The sequence below is a fragment of the Ostrea edulis genome, chromosome 4, assembly GCF_947568905.1.
Source record: "Ostrea edulis chromosome 4, xbOstEdul1.1, whole genome shotgun sequence".
Taxonomy (NCBI): Eukaryota; Metazoa; Mollusca; class Bivalvia; order Ostreida; family Ostreidae; genus Ostrea; species Ostrea edulis.
This window is the reverse complement of record NC_079167.1, coordinates 88766432-88793330: the sequence shown is the minus strand read 5'-3', so window position 1 is coordinate 88793330 and position 26899 is coordinate 88766432. Positions and strand designations below refer to the sequence as shown.

The window sequence follows — 26899 nt, the reverse complement described above, 5'->3', positions numbered from 1 at the left end:
GATGAAGAACAAGAACATGTTGGTGGATTACGTATAAGATGGTCTATATCTAAGCACTGCAAAGTTTGTTTATAATCAAAAAGTTTGGATGCAATAGTAGAAGTATAGCTGTAGGAAATACAGGGTGTAGACTTGAACTTGAAATAAGTTGGAATACACGACTGAACCCTTTTTTGACGAAGAATGTTGCTTATGTTGACGGCATCTATTCCTTTGTTTGTAAATTTGAGCTTAAGGAACTGACGGCATGATTTGGAAGGAATATCATCCATGGTCCGTGCTGGTTTATAGAGCCTGTGGAAGGCAACATCCATAATCATAGAGTTAAGTCTATATTCAGGTGTTGAAAAATCCAAGTATAGACTAGCCATAGCTTCTTCAAATAACGTATGTAAAACCCTCAATGGAATAGAGTAAAGTTTTGTACGAATATGATGTGGACCCAATTGTCTGTTGACGTGAGGCAAAAGTGAATCAAACGTGACATCATTTATACTTGGTCTTTTATATGAACGGTGTCCGTGACTGCGTTTTCGTCTTTGGGTATTGGGAAAGAGTCCCATCACATTAACGTTATTTCCTTGTGGACTAGTCAAATTTCCCACATCATATACACTATCATTGCATCCATATGGAAATGCAGTGCCTAGGGTCCTGATCCAGTGATCTTCTCGTTGTCTACGAAAAGGGGTGCTTAATGTAGGATTGTTTGTGTGATGGTAATTTTTTTTCTAAAATCCTTACCCTCATGGACAAGATGGAGTGGTCCGGTGCATTAAAATGCTTGTAAAGAAGTTGGTTACCACCATTATTAATTTGAAATCTGTGCCCCGATATTCTTTTATTAAGTGAACCCTTGCTTTCTCCCACATAAATTAAGCCACACAGTTTACACTCAATGGCGTAGACAACGTTAGAAGATTTACAAGTTAGATTATCAAACGTTTTGGTACAGAAACTACGTCCAGTTAAATTACTACTAAATGAATTTTTAGTGATCAGTATATCACAAGTTTTGCAATTTTTTGCAGAATATTTTGAGGTTGAACACATGAGGTCTGAAAAGGAATTATCAAATATATCTCTTAAAGGAACATAACAGTCTTTAATTTGGGTATAAGAATTTTGGTTTCTGTACCAAAGCTGACAATCTGACGATTGTACATACGACAAATCTTTGATATCTTGAAGGATAATCCGAGGGACACCAACCGATCTGTAGGAGCCTGTGTCCCTTATAGACTACACAGAGTGACACCTTTTTATACTGGGCGACGTGTCAGCCAGTATTGTTTCGTTATTGTGTATATTCATGAAGGAACATATATCGAGCGACAAGTATCCTCGGGGACAGACTGTCCACCAGCAGAGATACAAACTCGATGGTTAAATGCAAGGTGAAGATAACGAACAGTGATCAATCTCATAAATCCTACAAGCAATACAAATTAGATAGTTGGGCAAACACGGACCCCTGGACACACCAGAGGTGGGATCAGGTGCCTAGGAGGAGTAAGCATCCCCTGTCAATGAGAAACTCCAGCATTTTTTTTTTCAACTTCAGAGTACTTGTGCGTGGAATCAGAGTGGTGTTGAACAAAGTAATATTTAGGATGAATGATCACTAGAGAGGAATATTTGCGTTTTCCATTTTTGTTGCAGAAACAACTGTCTATCATGTCAAAAAGTATAGTCTTTAATTTATTGTGAGAAATGGTCGTGTAAAGAGTTGAAAAGTCATACGTTTTGATATTGTTGATTTGAGAAAACTTTTGTGATTGCAAGTTTACTAAAAATTTCTTTAGAATATTCTAGAATCCACATTTGATTTACACCACTTCTGGCATATGTAGTCGCACTGTACATTTGACGTTTCTCCTTCACAGCTGTTCATATTTTCGTGAGGAGCAAAGATAGGGGCTTAGTAGAACATTTACTGGATCCAGCAATGTATTTTTGTTTGTAAGGGTTTTTTATGAATTTTAGGAATCCAGTATAGGTACGGTAACTAATATTCATTCGACCCATTGACTGGAATATTAAATGTGTCTTTTGAAAGGGCAGTTGGAGTATAGGTACGAAAGTGGACGTAATGCAAAGTTCGTTTAAGATACAGTTGTAATAATGAGACTTACAAGCAAACAATGTTGTTACAAGCTTTGTCAGCTGATTCGTCACCGTGTATGTTGTCAGTGTGTCTTGTAAATTTTCCTACAATGCTATTGACTGTCATCTCCCCAATAATGACAACAAAACACAATTCATTGTTTATACATACAATGGCTACTCTCAAAATGCTTGTGCATTTTATCTCGTTATTATTCACACGTACTATTTAACAAACAACGGGGTAATTCCTTTTTATGCCCCCTTCAAAGAAGAGGGACATATTCCTTTGCACCTGTCGGTCGGTTGGTAGACCACATGTTGTCCGCTCAATATCCTGAGAACAATTCACTTGATCGTAATGATATTTCATATGTGGGTTGGTTAGGAGTAGAAGAGGACCCCTATTGTTTTTCTCGGGTCAAAAATTTAAATGTCAAGGGTCAATCTACTTTGGACATAAGAATACATTGTCCGCTCAATATCTTGAGACCTCTTTGCTTGACAGACATCAAACTTAGTACACTGGAACATTGTCAGAAGTAGATGACCCCAATTGATTTTGAGGTCAAATGGTCAAATGTCAAACTGGACATACGAATATACTGTCTGCTGAATATCTTGAGAACCCTTCGCTTGGTAGACATCAAACCTGGTACACTGGTATATCTTTAGGAGAAGATGACCCCTCTTGATTTTGAGGTCACATCATCAAAGGTCAAGAGTCAAACTAGAGATAGGAATATATTGCCCGCTCAATATCTTAAGAACCCTTTGCTTGACAAACATCAAACTTGGTACATTGGTACATCGTTAGGAGAAGATGACCCCTATTGATTTTCAGGTCACTTGGTTAAAGGTCAAGGGTCAAACTGGACATAGTAATATATTGCCTTCTATATTTTAAGAATCATTTGCTTGAATGACACCGAATTGGTACACTGGTACGGCATAAGGAGTAGATGACCCCTATTGAATTTTAGGTCACATGGTCAATCCACTCTTGACATAGGAAGATATTCTCTGTTCAATATTTTGAATTGGTGATACTACTATCAATAAAATGATGCATGTGTATAACCCTTTTCAATTTTGTACCATGGGGGGCATATATGTTTTACAAACATCTCTTCTTTAAAATTCTCTTTATTATATATTTTACACTTTCCATCCCTTGAAACTCGACCAATTTGCAGACAAATTGTCAGCGGTGGTTGTACGGATGTTGACCTTGTCACCAGTTTTGAGAATCAGTGGTACAGTATTGGCACAGTTTCCAAACCCTGGATTATAACGATTGTTACAATTTGAGTAGCCTTTATGAATTCCATTGACAAGAATATTTGTGTCAAAGATTTTTTTAGAGAGCACCAAACTTGTCCATGTAAAAATATACAGTCCGTCAGAGGGCGCTGTGAAGAATCCACTATGACGATTGTAGGCCATTCCTCTGTTGAGATGGACGCCATCATAAACAACATTGATAGGAGAATTTGGATTTAGGTGCAAATGTTTGGTGGTGTACGCATTAAAGGCGATGATTGTTTTCTCTGCAAATGTATAATTTAAAATTTTAGAATACATTTTACATTTGCTTCAGCAGATTTGGACAGCTATTAACTATGTATACATTTACTAATATTTCTGCATTCCGATTAGGTATAAATGTTTATACCTTTTCAGTTTTCACGTGCATTCCTTGTCATTTTCATTGTTTTTCACGTGCTATAATTATCAAACATCCGAATACAAAAAAGGAAGTAGAAAAGATCGCTAAAATCTCTAGTAAAAAAACCTCTTACTTGAACGACGACTAAATCACAATGCTCAATGCTTGTGAAGATGTGTATTGCATGTAAAACATTGCAATATTGGACCTTTTTTTATTTATTTTATATAACTTTTCATTTGTATTGTATAAATTTTCATTAGCATTCTATAACTTTTCATTTGTGTCGTATAATTTTTCATTTGTATTATGAAAACATCATTTGTATTTTCTATTAGTGTTGTAATATTTTCCTTCATATTGTATACTTTTCATTGGTATTGTTTATTTTTCATTTTTATTGTATAAATTTTTCATTTTTATTTGTATGGTATATTTTGGTTTGTTACAGAGGATTTCACTGGTTTAAACCATGGTTCGATTATCAAGCCACGGCTCTCTATCTTTTTCATAACTACTTTTTTCCTACATTTAGATTCTGCTGTACTAATCGCGTGTTTGACTAGTCTTGGATGGAAACATCTTCACAAGTCAAGGGTTATTGATTCGTTACCTCGCACTAACCCTTGACATCAGTCGCTATTTAAAAGTTGGGCTCGAGAAGAAGGATGACGCAGTACGGTAAAATTAATCAGCCAATGGGATTTCTTGTTTCAGATGAAAGTTTGGTAAGGGAATAAACAGAAAGTAAAAAATGGTGTCCGTTGACGAAAAGATATATGAAAAACATCAAATCGATCATTTGACTGAAAACCAAAAGCTTTCGATATCATGTATCAGAGAAGGAAAAGATGTTTTTATTGGGACTAAAACCGGCAGTGGTAAATCGCTATCTTACGAAGTTGTTCCCATTATTTTGGACAATTTGTTTAAACATAGTCGACAAACGTACTTCGACAATCCATCATTTTCATTCGGCTCATACCCCAAAACCTCGTCTAATTGTTTCTTCAAGCAAAACGAACTCCCAAAAATCAATCGACGGTATCTGTCTTGTACTAATTGGCCACAAATTCTACACCATAATGCCGTCGCCATGCGTGTTTACTGTTTAGTTTTGTTTTCGACCGATTATAAAAGCCGTTGTCTGATTGGTTTGCAGCTTCAGGCTGCAAACCAATCATATGCTTCTTATCGAGCCCAACTTTTAAATAGCGACTGATGTCAAGGGTTAGTGCGAGGTAACGAATCAATAACCCTTGACTTGTGAAGATGGGGTGGAAATAGACGACCAGTTTGTCTCGACCCCAGTTAACGCCCCTAAATTTTACCTGTGTCATGATCAATGATAAGCCGCTGGTCAATCAAACTTTTAACAATAGAGCTTAGGTTAATTGACGTTTGCAGAGACCGTGGTCTGCAGCTACCTGAGAAAGATGTTTTGATAACAATCATGGCTAATGATGACCGGCAGTCTTTAGATCTCGAGGAAAGCCCCAGTATACCTGAGTTTTGATAGCATTGACTCGCACCTAGAATATTTTAATGGCTAACGTCCCCTACACAATGCAATTTATCATTGTATTTTCTCTCTCCATCTATATACATAACATGTATTATAGATTAAACAATCAGAAATCAAACAATGATAATAAAAAAAACAACCAAACAAACATAAGTTATTGAAATATTTTCTATTAATGATTTATTATGACTTTATATTTATAAGAAAGGAACAATTCTTTATTGGCGCAGCACATCAACATGTATAATGGTTATATTGCCCATGCGTAAAACTGTTACAATAGTTAAAAAAATGCTTCTGTTTGGGATACCACATGCATTATAAATTACACAATCAGAAATCAAACAATAGTAAAAAAGCATAAATAAGTTATTGAGATATTTCTATTTATAATTTATCACGGCTTTATATTTAGAGAGAGAGAGAGAGAGAGAGAGAGAGAGAGAGAGAGAGAGAGAGAGAGAGAGAGTTATTGAGATATTTCTATTTATAATTTATCACGGTTTTATATTTATAAAGAGAGAGAGAGATAATTATTGAGCTATTTATAATTTATTACGGTTTTATATTTATAAAGAGAGAGAGAGAGAAATGTGTAAAACTGTAGCAATAATAAAGGTAGATGAAATAGTATGGCATGGCAATAGTGTTGCATACGTATGACAATAATTACTCATTTATTCAATGATTGAGAGTAAGGGAGAGAGAAAGGGGGGTTAGACTAGCTGATTTACACTACATCCACAGAAACCCTACAGACGGCCCATATTGAGGGATATCTTGATCATTCTTCATTTGGTTATACATGTACACAGATCTACTTGGATTTATTCATTCTCTCGAAACATGGATATTTTACCTACTACACCCACGACACCGCGAACTCCCAGGACACCAGGAAGTGCCCGGAAACGCCGGGTAATATTATATTTAGGAAATTCTTTATATACGATATATAACAGTTTAATTAGAAGTTTTAAAAAGCAGAGGTTTAGAAATGGGCTAAATCTGTTATCTGCAATACATAAATATGACCAAGTTTGAAGGTTTACGGAAAATAGAAATGCGGTATGCATGTAGGTAGATATTTTAATTTTTTTTTTCTTTGCACAAATCAAGACACTAAGCATAATTTGTGATAACCTGAGAAATTTCCTGTGTATATCATAAAAATATACACAACAACCGATCTCTTGGCCAGGTAAATTCCAGGTAAATAACATTGACCATGGATAACTCCGCCCACATTCAGTGATCTGTGGAGAAACCGTACGGTGTTTTTTTTTTTGGGGGGGGGGGGTCTTGCGATATGCATAATTGATTCGATATTTTACGCGCCATTATGCGACCTTGAGCGAAAAACGGTTGTTAGCCATTTCATAAACAGATTAGATTTAATGGATAAAAATCCAATTATCACATTAACGGCTTGTAAATAACACTGCATTAGGGTGTTTTGTATTGTTTAACTGGCTCCTGACTAGCTGTCAGTAGAAAGGAAGACGTGGCTATTATTTCTCGGCGTAAGGACGTGCAATAAAAAAACCCAGTAGCATTTGTCCCTGTACTTTTTCAAAAAAAGCATTTGGACAGAGGTCTAGATAAACTGCGAGAAAATCGTTCTGTCAAAGCTAAACACTGTTACATGTAGGCCTATGCATTCCGTTCTGGTCTTCACACTCGCACCAATTGACCTGCACCGTGTTATAACATAAAGGCCTAACTTGTGCTCCCAGTTTCTACCAACTGGTAGATTTACAAAAAAAATTAAAGATAAAAAATAATTGAACTTTTAATAACAAATAATGAAATATAAACGCCGTGCTCCCACTTCCTAACAACGTGTAGATAAAAAAAATAATGATAAATAAAATGAAAATAAAGTATTGTGATTTCCACTATAAATTTGATCATTTTTAATGATATTTTTTTTATTTTTGAAATGCACCAGTGACAACAGGCCTAGGTCTAGTTGTCAATGATATATCGTATCATAATTTGTCTAATCCAAAAATGAAACCTTAGTAATAGTTGAACTGTTATTTTAAAACAAACAAACAAACAACGCTAATTGCTGATGTTTAAAGGAATAACATTACCAAAATAGTGTTTAGACTGCGACCCCATGTAAACATTATATACTCGCAATTGCAGATTTCATACTCGCTTTGCTCGCTACATTTTGGGTCGCTTTTTGTATGCACAGGTGGCTAAACCTGTAAAACTCGGGAAATTTGTTAACATCGAAATAAATGTTGTCCATGATAAATAAACTAGGCCCCGAAAATACGAGTTTTTAAAAATATTTAACACTACGTTCACAATAAGATGATCGACGAAGGTCGCATATGACGTCACTCTTCCACGTGACTACCTATCCTTTTTGAAATCGGGGCTTAGATTTAAGTCCGTATTGCGGTTAATTGTCGCAATATTTCGGCGAACGAACTATTAGAATTAATTACTATAAGCATAAGGAAGACAAAATACATATCATTTTGTATACTTTAAAAACATAAGAGGTGTCCTTTAATGAATTTTCACTATATTGCCATATTTGTCCCGCCCTAACATTACAACGCCTGACCCTGGGACAAAGCATTTCACAATTTCGGTAGACACCCTTGCTCATTATATCAACGTGATCAGTTTGTCTGCTGGATACTCAGGAGTAGAGAAGAAGATTTTTAAAAATTGTATCAATTTTTACAATTTTACTGTCCCTGGGGGTTGAGATCATGAATTTCACAATTTAAGTTTCCCTTTCCCTATAGATGCTACACACTAAATTTGGTCAAAATTTGTCGAGTAGTTTAAGAGAAGAAGCTGAAAATGCTAAAATGTTAACACACGACGGACTACGCACGACGACGGACGAAAATGGATAACAGTAGGTCACCAGAGTGACTCCGGTGATATATAAATTATACAATACAAATGAAAAATTCATAATATATTTCCTTTTCATCGAGAAATTATGAGTATTGTTTATTTACGTCATACCTGCAGAATGTGGATTTGGGGTCTTTAAATGAAAGGCGAAGATAACGAACAGTGATCAATCTCAACTCCTATATGCAATACAAAATAGATAGTTGGGCAAACACGAACCCCTGGACACACCAGGGGTGGGACCAGGTGCCTAGGGGGAGTAAGCATCCCATGTCGACCGGTCACACCCGGCGTGAGCCCTATGTCCTGATCAGGTAAACGGAGTTATCCATAGTCAAAATCAGAGTGCCAAGAATGGCCTAACAATCGGCATGAAACACGTCCGACAGCATTTGACCCAATGATAGGTTGTATTGACGAACTAGATCGTTATAACGACCATAGAATTTGCGAAATGCTGACTTCAATCGAGACTGTTGAAACCCCTGTACCATCAACCTGTTTGTCAGTAGCTTGCTTCGATTTAAAAACTGACCATACGCAGAACAATCTCTTGCGTATCGAATCAGTTGAGAAATGTAAGCACCATATGCAGGTGATAATGGAATATTGCTACATAAATATGGGAAGTTGACGATGGAGATGCTGAAATAATCCCGTTTGTCATACAGTTGAGTTATCAGTTTGCCGTTAATGTCTACTTTCAATAAATTGTTGTTATTTGTTTACGTCATACCTGCAGAATGTGGATTTGGGGTCTTCATGCAACGATATAGAATGTGGATTGCGGTATTTAAATGATTGTTGTTTATTTATGTCATACCTGCAGGATGTGGATTTGGGGTCTTCACGCAACGATACTTGACCTCCAGATATTTGGAATACTTAGGACACGGATCCCCGAAGTTCTGGTCAGTGGCCTGAAGATGACATGTCCTGTACCCATTACAGTTCCATTTGACCTTCAGTTCCGATGTTTTTGAATGACATGTTCGTGTATCTGTTTTACCACTGGGACACAGCTTGGGGTCTGTTCGTCCGTAACTGGCGGTTAGAATCTGAATTTTGGTTCCTTTCAGACAACGTATAAAACCCTTTTGACCACCACAGAGGGCATACGACTGATCTGCTGAAGTGAGATAAGATATATTTTTGATACCAGCTTTGTACCTTTCTTTGAAATTGAATATCTATGCAAGAAATAAGCATATGACTTACCTGATGCACATGTCTCTGCGACCAATGATAACACCAGTAATATGCATACACGAGTGAAATATTCCATCTGTTTTTCTTCTACAAGATCGTATATAAGAAATAGAAAACGATACTTATAGACCAAAGAAAAATACCGTACGGTTTCTTCACGGATCACTGGATGTGGGCGGAGCTCATCTATGGTCATTGTTATTTACCTGGAATTAACCTGGCCAAGAGATCAGGGTGCTGTCTATACTTTTAATATACACAGGAATGACTCAGGGCCGTCTGCAGAGTTTCTGTGGTCTTAGTGTTTGTATAATGGTTGTATCCCCATAGGCGGATCCAGGAATTTTTGAAAAGGGGGAGGGGGTCCAGCACTTGATCTTTTAGCCACATTTCACAATCTCCACTCCACCCTATTTACACCTTTTGCTTGTGTACATAACATCTTAGGGGTATTTTAAGACAGTTTATACACGAACATTCTTTGTTTATTTACTACTTGCCCCCCTCCCCGTCTATTCATTATTATTGCTATACTCAGATTTGATGTTCTGAATATTGGGATATATGTCCTCCAAAGGTTGTTGTATGCTAAATAAGATCGAGCTTGCGAGTTCTGTCTCTGTGTAACGAGCGAGTACAGACATAGTTCCCGATATTCTGTCTATTTTCATTAGATTTTTCGAAGTATATATGACTTATGCATCCTTTCGGCCTATGTGAAAATATATCCCACCTCTAGAGTGTCCAGGGGTCCGTGTTTGCCCAACTATCTATTTTGTATTGCTTATAGGAGTTATGAGATGGATCACTGTTCGTTATCTTCACCTTTCATATGACGTCACAATCATCGAGTTATGTAAGCAAATAGCGAACTCTTATTGCATAGTAAAAGCATGGCTACTCTCTATAAAAATTTACAGGGGGAAATATTATAACATGTAGTACTGCAGATTTCAAAAGACAATCTAAAGATAAAGATCATATTATTTCTCAGATATATTCTTTGATGAATTAATATAAATGTTGCTTCAACATACTCTAAATAGTATTACCTTGTATCAGCAGAATAGTTTACAATGACGCATACATCTATAAACCCTGTGGTGTGTGTGTGTGTGTGTGTGTGTGTGTGTGTGTGTGTGTGTGTGTGTTATGCCAGTTTACGACAAAGGAGTTTATCATTTTGAAATAATACCGAATTTCCTTGATTTGTTTTTTCGAAGGTTATTCCTTTAAATCACTCCTAAGAAACCGTGAATAAAATTAAGTTAGAAAAATATGCATTCGGATTTACCCAACTATGTATTTTGTATTGCATGTTGGCAATCTAATTAAAATTAGATGTTAGATCCGCTCACGTACTCGAATACATCTAATTTTAATTAGCGAGTACGCGAGCGGATCTAACATCTAATTTTAATTAGATTGGCTTGTTGGAGTCGTGAGATTGATCACTGTTTTTTATCTTCACCTTTCATACCAGATCTTGCAATAGTCTGTTGGCTAATAAGGAGCACAATTCGTGTCAAAGGAAATTCTTAAAGATTGTCGGATGATTGTCAATGAGGAACTCCAGTAACTTTTCTCTATCAGTTTCAGAGTACTTTTTCGCAGAAACAGTGCTCTATTTAACATAATTTTCATACCGACTGTTAAGCCGTTCTTGGCACACTAATTTTGACTGCGGATAACTTCGTTTACCTGATGAGGATATAGGGCTCACGGCGGGTGTGACCGGTCAACAGGGGATGCTTACTCCTCCTAGGCACCTGATCCCACCTCTGGTGCGTCCAAGGGTCCGTGTTTGTCCAACTATCTATTGTGTATTGCTTATAGGAGTTATGAGATTGATCACTGTTCGTTATCTTCACCTTTCATGGATATATTCAACTTTATCCTGAACATCTGTCAGTAGATCTGCGTCTTTCTAGCAGTGAAGACACGCCCACAACTATGTATATACATATACATATTATACATGTAAACCAAGGACTATTCATTATTTCTATTTTAAATATGCAATATACAATACTACAACTATTATAATAAATGGAAAACTGAAAAATAAAGGTATCTTTCAAATATACATTACTGCTCATTTTTCACCTTTTTAAATGTATAATATTTAGAAGTAAAAAAATATATATATCAGGAGATTTGTTAATGCGATATGCAAACATTTGAAGTACAAGAAATAATGAAATATGGATAATGCCACACAGTGAAGTACAGGATGTGAAATGAGCAAGGTGAACATGAAGAACGGACGTCTCTGATTGCAGTCGTCCACAAACTGCCAATTAGATTTGCTGGGATTTTTCTCTCAATATAGACACAAAGATTGATTTGATTTGAACGTATTTTATTGTATATAATATATACAAAAGGATCAGAAGCAAATTCGTACAACCTACGAGTTCTTCTCCTTTTAATCTAATGCATGTTACACAATTGTCATTAAAAATAATATACACAGAATACATAAATGGTTTAGTGTTCTATAGATAAACAATTTGAAATCATGGCTTAGATTTAAGTCGGTATTGTGGTTAATTATCGCAATATTTCGGCGAACGAACTATTAGAATTACTTACTACAAGCATAAGGAAGACAAAATGCATGTATTTTTGTATACATTGACAACATGAGATGTAAGTAAGTAAGTAATTTGTTTCCAATTTTGGGCCCAGGGGGGGCATACAAAGAATACAAAGTTCATATACATAAATCATAAAAGAGTGATTATCCAAAAGATAGATAAAAAATAAAATTTACAAGTTCATGATAAATTAACTTCTCTTAGTAATGAACAGCTATATAGGTAATTGGCAAATTTTGCAATAATATTGTTACATTCGTTGCTCATAAGCCAGATGAATTTTTGTCTATTACACAGGTTTATAAAATTCTTGCACAAAATGTTCATGTACTCTATGAATGGTTTTCTTAAATGTTGGTATGCTATGCTGTCAAATATATACAAAATGGAATTCATCTTCTACACAGTCAGACTTGCAGACAGTACATATTCTCTCATTTACATGTGTTTGTGTGTAACGTCCAGTTTCAATAGCCAAAGAATGAGAACTGATTCTGAAATTTGTGAAACATTGCAAAACATGAGGATTACGAATTACTGAAAAATATTTTTCTCTACAGAATCGTGTTTTGAATAGTGCATAGGTTCGTAATTTACCAAATTGTTTGTCTGCATTGTCTGAGAGTGTATTACACCACTGATATTTAAATCTTTCATACAACTTATTATCAACAATTGAAACAATATTTTATTCATGTACAGCATTTCTTAATAAGGAATTTACTTCGGAATTTAAAATTCTTTGTAAATATTTAAAACAGCTTTTTATGACATCAATATACATTGAGAATCGACCAAGTTCACCAACAATAGCTTGATTTGAGGCTTTTTTATGTACACCACAAATATATTTCAAAAATTTAATGTGCATTTTTTACAGTACATTTTGTTAAAGAAGTTTTCCATACAATAATTGGGGCATTTTGCAGAACATGTATCTGTATTTATTGTTCCCCAAATTTCATACGCATAAAGCAGTACAGGTTTTACGGTATAACCATATAAGTGTATCAGGGTATGTATTTTAGGTTTAATATTTCCAAAACATTTGACTAATTTAAAATATGTTTTTAAGGCTCTTTTGTAGAGATCAAACTGGCAATTTGTGAATGAGCTTGATGAGGAGAAAACAATTCCTAGATATTTATATGATGACACTTGTTCAAAAATTTGATTTTTATAGAAAAAAAAATTCGGCTGATTTTTTACCACTTTTGCAAAATATAATGATTTTTGTCTTCTTGAGATTGACAGACAGGCAATATTTTTCACAATAGCTTTCAAGCTTATTTATACATTGCCAAAGTCCTCTTTCAGATTTAGAAATTAATACTAAATCATCATCATACATTAGACAATTTAGAGAAATGTCACCTAATTTAACCGGATCATCATTATCATTAAATAAAGATGGTAGACCATTAATTAATATTTTAAAGAGATTTGGGCTTAAGTTATCTCCTTGTCTAACACCCACTTTAGATTAAAATGATCTGATAAGTTTGTTTTTAAGTTTTACTTACATTGATTTTGCCGTGTACATCTTCTTAATGACCTTATAAAAGGCCCCATTATGTCTAAAACAGTGTCAAAGGCTTTAGAAAAATCAATGAATCAAACATACAGTTTGGATTTATTATTTGTATATTTTTGAATTAGGGTTCTAAGTACAAACATGTGGTCACTAGTTCTGGCTTTTGGTTGAAAGCCAATTTGAACCTTATTAATAATATTGTCGGAGTCCAAGTAATTTTGTAACCTGGTATTCAGTATGCTATTAAATACTTTGGATAAACAAGAAGTTATTGTTATTCCTCTATGATTTGAGGAATCATATGGACTATCATTCTTATGAAGTGGTTTAATAAAGCCTGTTTTCCATTCCTCTGGGTATTTGCCAGAGGACAAGATAATGTTAAATAGCTTTATCATATATGGTAAAACATAATGTACACTGGTTTTTAGCATTTCATTTTTAATGCCATCCAATCCAGCTGTTTTATTATTTTTAAGATGTTTCATTGCATTAATGACTTCCTTTTCTTTAATTGTATAGTCTAAAGAAGTAAATGTTTTATAAGATTTCTCTGACTTAGCAAGGAGGTCTTCAAAATAGTTATTCTGAGTACTAAATTTGCTATCAATACTGAGTAGTGTGGAAAAATGATTTACCCACTGTTCACTAGATATCTTAATGGACTGGTCATTTGTTTGCTGTTCTGCTTTCAAATCTTTCAAAAGTTCCCAGTATGCATTTGGGTCATTTTCATATAGGGAATCTAACTTGTTTATGATTGTTGTTCTAAAGTTCCTATATTTTTGTTTGCAACATCGATTATATAGCTTACGGAATCTGAAGAAGGGCCCTCTTATAATTGGGTCACTTGGAAAGTTTGATTACATTTTGCTTTTCCTTATTAGTTCAGAGCGCATATGGGCAAGATACTTGTCATACCATTTCTTATGATTAGGGGTTTTATTACGTTTAGTTTTCTTACTTGGTTTAATCTTTAGTGAGCGCTTACAGGCACTATATAATGTATTATTAAAGTTTCCCAAATAGTTCATCAGTATCTGTTGTTGAACCCATAGAACTACATACCCTTTTTGCACATTCATCAAATCGTAACATTTTGTCTTTAACCTCTGAGCTATCAAATGCTTTTAAAAAAGGCATTTCAGAGCTTTTGTTCCATACATATGAAAAGGGTATATTAGTGTAATGGTCTAAATTGGGAGCAACAATTTCTTCAAATGAACAAATATTATAAATTTTAATTTTTGCATGATCAGAGAGAACTGGTATGTGATCATGTACATAGAAGTATAACACATTATTGGCAAAGGAATTTGTAACTAAACAGTAATCAACAATGTTTCCATTTTATTACCGATTCCTGTCCAAAAATAACACTTTACAACCACTATATAATGAACGGTATTTATTTGTTTTGGCGCTCTTGGCCGCGGTGATGGTTGGGGGCTACCACAGAGCCGCCCCTCAACAATCAATCAATCAAATGCAAGGTGAAGATAACGAACAGTGATCAATCTCATAACTCCTACAAGCAATACAAAATAGATAGTTGGGCAAACACGGACCCCTGGACACACCAAAGGTGGGATCAGGTGCCTAGGAGGAGTAAGCATCCCCTGTTGACCGGTCACACCCGCCGTGAGCCCTATATCCTGATCAGGTAAACGGAGTTATCCGCAGTCAAAATCAGTGTGCCAAGAACGGCTTAACAATCGGTATGAAACACGTCAGACAGCATTTGACGGCCCCAGATGGGCGAATTGTTCACTGGGTAAACGCAAGTGCACAACGTCACCAAATGCAAATACAATAAATCAATCAATCAATAGTACAAGGATTAAGATAATCAATCGATAGTCCGACAATTCAATGTCAACAACAATTCAATCATTCAATCAGCAATTCAACCATCAATCAATACTGCAAATTTTCAAGTTCATGGCATGAAGCTGCAGAATATTAGGTGCACTCCTCCATTTGAGTTGGGGTGCGTCGAAACGCCACTTGCACGTGTCACACACGCCCATGAAACAGGAGCGCTTGTGGGACTGCAACCGCCACCAGGGGAGTGCCAAGAACCGTGGTGACGGCGGCAGTACGCCAACTCAAATGGTCACCACTAACCAGATTGCCGCAAATCGAAACAGGTCTAAGGAAATGCATTAACTCTGCCACCAATGAAGGTTTCAAGGGCACCTTGTAGATTATTCACAAATAAGACATTCCCGAGCTGTGACAGATGCACACCATCAGAATGATACAGGTGAACGGGCTTAGCTTCAAACTGTGTGTGTTTGATGAACGCCCCACCCTTTGAAGCTATTAACCTAATACCCTCAATGTTAATTCTTGCTCTGGCGCTTTCCATTGCCTGTACCTGCGTAGAATAACGCCATCTAAATCTAGGCAGAAGGGAGGACCACACTAATCTCACACTAGTAAAAAGTTTGGTTATTTTTAGTACAGCTGACTGAAGAGTCTGACCAGTGACCACAGGTTGGTACGACCTATGTTGTTTGCCCCACAATGAACAATGATAAAATCAGGAATATCTTGCACCTGCTTTAATATTTTAAGTTTCGTCACCAACTATATAAACTCATACCCCCGCAACCTTGCCACCAAATGGTCGTGTTTGGAACGTTAAGGTTTGGTCCCCCTGTCCTGGATCTGGCAGCCACTGCTGCCCTCTTAATAATGGAGGATCCAACAATCCACACTTTAATTTGACCTATGAAAAACTTGGTGAATGTTAGGCATGCTACTTACCCAATGCATATGAACGTTAAGAGATAGCGAATATATGACTGATATGCATCAGATCTCCATGACCTGGAGCTTGAATAACTTCGGCTGACATGCCTTGTTGTGCGAGTGTAGTTGATGTACCAATGCGAAACAAGTGGGATTTGAAGCGCCTACTGTCTATCCCAGCTAAATTAAGCGATGGTGAAAAAACTGATGTAAATTGGTAACGAGCAAGAGGCTGACCAGAGTAATGACAAAATAATGGCCCCGCTTTCGGTGCCCTAACCTCCATATAATCGTGCATGGCCTGTATTGGACAAGTAGTTCCAGTCATCTTATGTACAGTCAATGTGGTGTCCCTTCCTAATTGGCCAGTTTTCGAATATCTAATGTGAATTGTTAAATAGTTAGTGTGCAGGGAAATGTCGCAGTAGTAAAACCCGATCCACAGAATTGTCCTTTGACAAAGCAAATTCCCCTATCCTAAGCAAGGCATTAAAAGCTAGCGAGAATTATGCTTTAAAAAGAAGGGTCTCATACGATATGTGCTAGAGCATACAACCTGTAGTTTATTTATGATTAGTTTCAAAATGCCCATTGTGATAGATAAACGTGCATCCGACATTGAATTTGTGCGCTTCATACCCTTCAACAATTTCTGTACTATAAAATGCTTAGTCGGATCCGCATTCCAGTGGGGTTTGCACTGAATCCTAATGACAGAGATGTATGCTTTAGCTGTGGATTGCTTGTAACCGTGTATGGATAAATATGCAATAAATGTATTGAGTGAGTATCCGGTGGTGGCCATGTGTTAGGTAGTCCCTGAATGATACGGAAATGGTTGAATGCCTGAATACCCACCATAAATGCTTGGTTGGTGTTTGCTGACAAGGATGAGTGTAAAAGGCGGCTTATTTACTTGACAAAGCAGCCTCTGGAACGAAGCTGAAGGCTGTGGTCGACTGTAGGTGCCAAGTCCCTGAACAAGTCCAACTGCTTGCAAGATATAGAATCAGGAATTCTATTGGTTTTCCCAGGGATATGCTGGGCTTTAAACTGAATATTGAAGTGCAATGATTGAAGGATAAGTGGACTAACAAACGACAGGACCCGATGTGACTTAGATGACTGTTACTAAGGTCATATTGTCCACATGAAATAGTATGTTTTTGTTTTGCAACCTACTGCCCCATACTGATATGGCTAGCGCAATGGGCACAAGTTCTAAAAATGTGATGACTTTCAAGATGGAAGTAATGACCCAATTATGTGGCCATTGAAGGTAGGTCCACTGACCCTGACAATAACACCCGCAACCTAAAGTAGATCCACCTGAACTGTCCATGAACAGTTGTAAAGTGTTCTGGGTGGCCTACTCCCTCTCTGGGAAATACACTACACCATTAAATCCTCTCAAAGAGCTTATCCATGTATTCATGTCTTCACGCATGGAATGATTGATTCTGATATGATGCGATGGCTTAGTGGAACCAATCGTGGCGTTGTAAATTTTACGGTTGAATGCCATGCTACCGGGTATTGCTTTGCCCAAAAAAAAATTAACTTGCCCACCAGGCTCTGAAGGGTAGATAATTTAATTTTATTTTCCGAGACCCAGAACAGTAGGAGATTCATGAGTTCGTCAACCTTTTCTCGGGGTATTGTAATTTGCATTTTGATAGTATCAATCTCCAGACCGAGAAATATTAAACAGCTAGTGGGTTGAACAGATTTATCCTGGTTCAGAGGTATTCCCATCTCGACACACATAGACTGAAATGTATGCATAAGGACATGACAATGGCTTGTATGCGCACTGCCTGCAAAAATAAAATCATCCAAGTAATGATGAACCGTTTCAATCCCTGATTTTTCTATGACCAACCATTGTAAAAATGATGAGAACATTTTAAAAAAAAATTGCTTGAAATAGCGCAACCAAAAGGTAAACACTTGTCAATATAAAAACTGCCATTCATATGCAAGCCCTGTGTTTAAAGGGGTCATGTAAATGAGCCAAAGCTCTGCGTCAACCCTGCCCCAGTCCATAGACGGATTAGTTGCCGTGAGCAAGCGAAACTGCTCGTCATAATTAGGCCAACCCTGTGACTTTTCTGCCCCCAGTCTAACATCGTGGACGTACTTAATAATTGTTGTGTTTTATCTAGATGAGCAGCAATATATATGCTAGTAAATATGATGAACGCATCTGTCCTTCCCGTGGGGATCCGGGTTAGAATAGGTCCTCAGTACCCCTTGCTTGTCGTAGAAGGCGACTAAATGGGGCGGTCCTTCGGATGATACCCCAAAAACCGAGGTCCCGTGTCACAGCAGGTGTGGCACGATAATGATCCCTCCCTGCTCAAGGCCATAAGAGCTGAGTATAGGCCGATATTTTGCAGCCCCTCACCGGCAGTGGTGACGTCTCCATATGAGTGAATATTCTCGAGAGGGACGTTAAACAATATTCAATCAATCAATCAATCTGTCCAGCGTTCAATAGTAGTGATTTTGTTTGATTGCTTAGGATGTGCAATGATTTGGCCAGATTTGTTGACTGAGAGAATATATGCTATCTGAGAATTACTGCTGTCACGTACAAGCAAAGTGGCTAAATTAACAAATTTACCATTGACTATTTTATGTTTAATGTGGTTACCAACATGATATGCCAATGGGTCCTGGTTTGAATTGATCATTGTAGATAACGGTTGTGGGCCCTAATTAAATTCATTGAGCAAAATAGCATTAACTGTACTCGGCGATAATTCTACCCCAGGCTGCACCCGCTGTGGGGGTTGCATGAAAGTGATCGTTGGGCTGGACCACAGGTATCTGTGGCTGGACTCCGCCATGTGCTACACTGGGGTCAGCATCATTGCTCCTCCGTGTCCTACGATTACGCCCCGTCTATACTGCCTGAGCATGGTAAGACTGGTCCGACGTCGTGGATCTGGATGCCCCTCCCCCTTTTGATTTGGTCTTCGGCATATTCTAAAGTGATGTGTATAACAATTTACGCTGCACCAATTTGAATGGCCACGCCGTTTGGAAGAATGTTCCAGAAAGGAAGTGATGTGTACGTGTCAATATATATTAGACTATTGCAGAATTAAATTTCCCGGAATAGATAAGAACCCCCTTCCCTCTTAGTAAAAACTGACAAGGATACAGTTACGGAGATAAATGCGCATATCCAAGACAAGCTTGGATATGCGATAGTATTGGAAAGAGGCAAACTTTCCTGAAAGATCACCAAATGTTCCGCCATTCAAAATTTGTACATCGGTAGAAACACACAATTCCATAAGGTCTTTTTCCCTCTCATTACATACATCATCATGACTGAATCTTGGGGGTAAATTGTAACCCACATCATTACTAGGCATAGGTACATACTAGTCAAAATTTACATTTTCTGTTTAATTGGCTGTTCTTGCATTCAATTTACCACATATTATTAAGTTTCCTAACTTGTCATATTCTATAACATCTGAATTTAACATACTCATGACATCTAGATTATGTCTAACTACATACGAGGAATTGGAAGCTGGCATATATACATCTAGATTATGTCTAACTACATACGAGGAATTGGAAGCTGGCATATATACATAACAAACATAGATATCTTTGTTAAAACCAAAGTAAGTTTTACAGAGTTTTAGCTACTGAATTTCATCACTAGAGTTTTTCAAAATTGTGACCCCCTTTTTTAACATCTTTGTTAATCAATAAAATCATTCCTCCAAAAGTAGGAAAACCATTTTCAGTTTTACGAGATATTCTAATTCATTCATAATTTTCACAATAAATATCAAGGTCATCATGTTTGGTTTCTTGCAAGCCTAATATGTCATAATTAGAGATTTCCTCTAAAAACCGTTCTGTCTGATGATTTATCAGACAAGGAATTTTAAAAGGAGTGAATGTTCCAACTTCCGAGTTTCAAGTGTTTTCTCACTTTTCTGACAGTCATATCATCCGATAGAGTTCATCCCTCAGATTGTTTGCCAGGATGAGAGTTCCTCTTTTTGTTAGGTGTTTTTTATCATTCAGGATGCCCCTTTGTACATTACCTCTGTAAAATAGGTTGCTGACTTGCTGTTGTCACAAAGTTCAACACACGGATCACTTCGGAACACGTTTTGTAGGGTGACATTTAGAGTATTTACTTTTAGATTGAGATCTAGATCTTTCCTTGGAAGGCCAAGTGATATTCGAATTTTCGAGTTAGGGAACTTCGACTTCGTACAGGTTACAACGTTCTGCAATTGTTTGGTCAAGGTATCCTTGTCGTTTTTTTTCCACATCGTTGCAGAAAAGATGGTAGATTACAACTTTTGGATCAAAATCTGTTTCAGGCTTCTTTTCCTGTATGTATTTCAGGGCCTCCTCAACTGTAAATTTCTGGACTTTGTACACATATGCCTTTGATCTAGCAACGAATCTGGAATTCATATACTTCACATTTGAGGTTCCAATAAGGAGAACTTGTTTTCTTCTTATGTTCCGTTTAGGATTCATCTCTTCTCTGTTCCTTTTATTCTGTTGCACAGTCTGTTGTGCAGGGCACCTCTTACGTATATCATCATCAATGATATCATTCTGTGCTGGGTAGTACCTCTTAGCTTGGGTGTTTTGTGCTGGCCCTTGGATCTGCCAATCATCATGATTCTTTTGATGGCTAGGTGTAGCTGGTATTAGGTTTCTTTCACCTTGGAGCTTATAAATCTCTGTGGTCAAGCTTTTATGTCGTTTCTCCTCTGTGATTTGGGAGTTCTTAGATTCCACCGTCTCCTCTAGAGTGTTAACTTCACTGTTGAGTTGTACTATACGTTTCTCAGCACAATCCGTTTTATTACGTAATACAGCAATCTGACTTTCCAGTTTTGATTGTAATATTTCTTTTTCAAGGACTGTATTGTGCAGTAAAGACTGAAGCTCATCATGTCTTTTCTCTGTTGTGTCAAGTTTGTTTTTTAGAGTGGACACTTCCCCTGTAGTTTTGTTTGGGGAATTTGCATAACTAAGGGATTTAACTTTGTGTTCAAGTCTCTGAACTGCATCATTGCTAGCTTGTGCACAGATCTTGTATATGACCTTAACAAAACTACTTTCCAGGTTATCTAGTCTAGTGAGAATAGTATTTACGATATTATCATCAGCTGATGGTTTGTTATTGAGACTCTGTGCTGCAGAGTTCATACATGGGTGGTTTACAGTTTCTATTGTATTTTTATTCTCATCAACATTTTCTGTAGGAGATATGTGTGTTACTTTAGGAATGGTCTCTTCGTTGTCAGAAAAAGTAGCACCTTCATTATCCAGAGTTTCGGTGTGCTTCATGCATTTCACAAGTGTATTCAAGTCTCTGAAATATTGATCATTGAACTTAGCACAATGAACCCCTTGGATAACAGCCGACCTTGTCTGATAGAAGTTTATTTTCACAAAAGTCTCTGTGACATCAACATCAAATGTAGTTTTGATGACGTTGCCATTTTTAAGTTTCGTTGAGTTGTTTTCGCCAAAATAGCGGACTACTGCTGCTTTCCATTGGTCTACACTCTCAGGTGCAATTCGAAACGAGACATTATTTACTTTGCCGTCACATTGCAAGTGCTCTTTAGGTTCTGTTTTTTCATTCATACTTATCATAGAGGTAAAGTCATCACCTGTTAGACACTCATCGTTTTTTGCGGGTTGTTTTCCTTTATTTCCACGTGTTGGCATGGTTGACGCCATTGTTTTTTCCAATGCAGATTCGGAAATGTTTATGATTCTAAAGGTCACAAATATTACCTATTTCAAGGTCCCTTGTATAATTTTCATAACGCCAAAAACAACTTCTGTTCACTAGCGAAGTCTGGTGAGTTACTCTCACACTGGTCAATCTATAAGGATGAGTTCTTTTAGACACAAATCTTTTTTACCGCCGTCACCATTAACACATTCAACAAATACTGTAATAAGAGAGACGGGTTTACTTAAAATCGATGCAATTGTTCCTTTAATTTTGTAAATTTGAAATTCAATTAAATGAAATGGATGCAGAAGAAAGACACAAGTCCATGCATGTGCAATTTGCATGTTTGATCTTAGCTGACTAGAAAACTAAACCATGATATGACATGAAAGACAGAACTGGCAAGGTCTAGATTTCTTCGACATGTTACATGTATCTAATATTTTCTAAACTCTAATTTCAAATTAATTTCTATTAAAAAGATGATTATACCGATTGACTTTTTAAACTTCTGATTGCCGATCACTAAATTCTAGCGCATGCAATATTGCGAGTAAATAATGTTTGTATGGGTCGCTGTCTACACACTGTCTGGTAATGTTTTTCCTTTATACATCTGTAATTAGCGCTGTTTTTCTAAAATAAACAGTGCAATTATTATTTAAATTTTATAATACGTCGCATTGTTGACAGCTTGGCCAAGCTACTGTCACGGGTGCATTTCGAAAAGGAAAGAAAAATCCACACACAGAAATCAATAAAAATAAACACATTTAAAGCGGAAATCACAATACATGTATTATATTTTAATAAAGTAATCTTAGTTTTGAATTGTGATCTGCACGACGTTAGGAAGTGGGAGCACGGCGTTATGCTGACGCACTCCAGATGATACGAGTTCAATGAGAAATAATTTTATCAAATTCAATTCAAAGTTGGAAAATACAATATTCTATGATTTATAACTAAAAGTTCATTTATTTTATATCTTTAACATTATCGTAAATTTACTAGTTGGTAGAAACAGGGAGCAAATTTATGTTACGAGGTGTTTGTTTTCATAATGTAAAACGTCTGAAGATTTTTTAAAAAATGAAATCGCTTACGTTTTACGTGTTGTCATATTTTATTTTATTTTATCTATATCTATCTATCTATCTATCTATCTATCTATCTATCTATCTATCTATCTATCTATCTATCTATCTATCTATATATATATATAATCCAAATAGAAAGAGTTGATATCACACAGTCAAAATAATTAAATAAAAAAGCAGGAAAATATGCAGTTCCAAAATATATTCAAATCACATCACTAGCGCTTTTTGGAATTTAACATCAATCCTCAGATGAATACAAATATTGAATACAAAGTTGTTTATCTTAGAAATATCTATATATATATTATATGTAAACAGGTGAGCCATATATAGAATAGATGCAAATCACAAATCGTATACATACGGCAATCTTACATAATATTGAATATATCATAGTATGCAGCAGGCCTGCATACACACAAACTGCGACATTGCATCTAAATAGTTGTCATAAAAGGAGATGTTTACATAATCATACACAATAACATACCTGAATTTTATGTATATTTGCATTTATACTTATAACATACCTGAATTTCATGTATAGCTACATCTATACTTTTAAATAAATGTTTAAATAAACTAATACAATAAAAAAAAACCAAAGTTTTTACTTATGATACTTATATGCTATGATACTTATAAACATATATGTAAATGTTTAAATACTAATAAACATATAGTTTCTAAAATGACGGTTTTTACACCTTTCCTGTCACTTGGAGCTATCACGGACTTCATTTTATGAATTGGGGTAAGAAATTCAATTTAGAAATGATATCTAAATTTTACTGCATATTCTATGTAATAGCTTGTCGCAATGCTCAAACATTCTGTTTAGTTGTATAGTGCCAGGGCCCAGCTAAAAGTTGACCAAATAATAAGCATTTTTCCGAATTCATTCCTGCATATCTTGGGAAGTGTGCGGAATTTGCGATGAACTTTGGTAGTAATGTAGATTGATTATATATGAATAGATTAGAATACAGAGTAGAATTTCATATCATTTGGTTGATTGTTTTTACATCGGCTAACTTACTCTATATTTAGAGTTCTATGCCTTTACTTTTTAATTGTAAATTCTACCCCAAGCGATGCAATTGCCTGTGATCTGGAGTGAAAGGAAACCAAACATAATTCTGTCATCAGATTTTGTTTTGACAATCACTGATATATATAGTATTATAAACCAAATGATCACAAAGCTTATTTTTATTCAATATCAATAAAAATTCTCTTTTTTAAATCTAATTCTGAAATTTCATATCATAAGAAACAAATAATGACTGAAGAAAAAATTAATTACGAAGATTCACAGTCACAATTTTAAAAGCAAACCGTTTCAAAATCGACGAACGGTAAGCTGTAGTTGAAACTGAATAAGTTCATTATTGTTTTTGTCAGGCTCGAGGCCAACTGAGTCTGATCGTTATCGGACGCCATTTTGTCCATTGTGCATGGAAAAATAATAAGTACATGTCAAGTCCGATGTATTTTACCTAACCTGATTTTAGATAACGTATCAAACCGAAGATGAATGAATCAAACATTGAATCGAGCTTTTACATTGAACAGTATCTGTATCTCGGTGAATCGTTACAGTCCTAATTCCTCAATCTACTTATTTCTCAGAATTTCTTCGATTCTTTGTATGAAAGGTGAAAATAACGAACAGTGATCAATCTCATAATAAGGAATACAAAATGGAGAGTTGAGCAAACACGGACCCTTGGTATACCAGAGGTGTATCTGTACTTACCTTATTGCTGCTTCCTCTGTAACTATGTTCAACCAGTGATGGACAATGACACAACCACTGTACTTTTATACATTTTTCATTGCATGCTAATACGCCATTTGTGAAAGCTGTGTCAGCTGATACTACATTGTAAATGTGTAATTGTCTTATGTACATAGAATACGGTACCCGGTATGCACTTTTCGAGTCTTGTTTTCAGTTTTGAACAAGTGATTGTAAAAATACAATGTGCTCTTGAATCACTTCAGTACCACACAACAGCAGTCGGGACTGTGATAAAACTGCCTAGTATATCGAGCGATGAGTAATAATCTTAATTTCTTAATTTTCCATAATCCATGACCAGGTCACACTCCATACGAAGTTTTTTTTTCGTAGATAGGATGCAGCACCTGTATTACTAAGACGACGTGTGTTGTTCATGTATAGGTTTTGTACATTGATAAAGATTTGATTCAAAACATTTTAGTTACCGTTTCCCTTTATCTTTAGTATATCTGGCACACTTGACTTTGACCGAAATCATATCTCAATTCAATTGTTTAAATCCACAGATGTCTGACAGTTAGATATATAAGTGATATTTTATCAAATGATCAATTCAGAGAGTGTTGATTTCAAGGTATGTACGATGGAATTGAAATGACCAAGAGAGTAATTTAGAAACGGTGCAGTCTCATTTTCAATATACCTCGACATAGTACTCTAGGTTGAAGAAAAACGGTTTAAGTAGAATCAGAAAATGTACAATCATGCCTTTAAAATTCAAGAGCCATTCTTACCATCGATGTTTAATTTGGTTGGTACATAATTACGTCAGTTTAGCTGAATATTGAAAATTCGTGTGGATGTGCGTGTATACACAGACCAGTGAAGAGTCATGATGTACATCTTGATTTGTGGACCTACGATTTTATAAAATACATGTATATACACGAGTTGTAATGATTTTGCGGAAGATTATAATTAAAGATTTACTATTTCAAGAGAATAGATGGTGTACATTTTACTTACGTTCTCTTCGTGTGCGACAGTATCATTGTCATATGACATGTCGTCTGTCAGGTGTGAACATTGTGTAACGGTGCTGTTGTCTTCATCGGAGGAAATTGCATAGTCATGCTGTAAAAGAACAAAACTTTTCTCTCATCTTTTTCGCTGGACTTCGGCGACAATTTTGTGTCTATTTGCGGTAACAGACTTCACAAACTGCCCTCGCTGCCTTGAATTTTCCGTGTTGTTTACATTCGCAAGAGTTAAGATGGTTGTCGTAAGTTTATGGTGCGTTTATCGAAACATTAAAAATTCAATGAATTATGATAGTAAATGGTACGGATTTCCCATTTCTGTTTTAACATAATCCTTTATTAATTGTTTATTCTAAAAAAAAAAAAAAAAAAATACCAACAGAAACTTTTAAGTCTCTCAAACTCTGGGAATCCACTTACGTTAAAACATGCTGACAAGTCTCCGTCCTTAAATATTTATATCAGGGGTCAGCCACGCAATGTCACCTAATTTTTTTTTTCAAATTTGGCACCTCGACTTAATCTGGTATAAATAATGTAAAGCCATCATAATTTGGGTGCTATGCAACTCCGTTGCCATGGTAGCACATGCATGCCATTCAGGTCACGAAAGAGTTAATTTTTACATGAAAAATGACATTGTTTTATTCAACTATGCTGAATTTAGTTGTTTGATTTCATATGAAATTATTGTGAAATGATGATTTGTAGCATTCTATTATCTAGTTTGATATCTAGTAAAAGGTTTGAATATTTCTATTATGTTTCTTTCTGTCTGGAAAAGTGGGGTCGTTGATACATTCTGAAAAAGCTATTTTCGATGGAAATTTGAATCTTGGATAAAAAATTGTGCATTCAGCTTGAAATATATGAATACTTGTTCAACATACATTAGACCTAGTACTATCTTATAACAATGATACATATTTGGGAATCTATCTTTTAAGCTGTGTTTCCATGGAAACAAA

The 26899-nt window shown here is 36.0% G+C and overlaps 1 protein-coding gene across 2 annotated transcripts; it reads right to left on the bottom strand.

Moving 5' to 3' along the window:
* Positions 1 to 3234: 3234 nt before the first annotated feature.
* LOC125668266 (uncharacterized) lies at positions 3235 to 24967 on the bottom strand. Of its 2 annotated transcripts, none has more exons than XM_048902161.2 (4): positions 24904 to 24967; positions 9411 to 9488; positions 9016 to 9321; positions 3235 to 3656 (listed from the first exon to the last, which is right to left on the bottom strand). In XM_048902161.2, the coding sequence occupies exons 2-4, from the start codon at positions 9475 to 9477 to the stop codon at positions 3265 to 3267; spliced, it is 765 nt and encodes a 254-aa protein (XP_048758118.2). In that variant the 5' UTR covers positions 9478 to 9488; positions 24904 to 24967; the 3' UTR covers positions 3235 to 3264. The 2 variants fall into 2 exon arrangements, with proteins under 2 accessions (XP_048758118.2, XP_048758122.2); XM_048902165.2 differs by having other exon boundaries at positions 9016 to 9318.
* Between the last annotated feature and the right edge of the window lie 1932 nt (positions 24968 to 26899).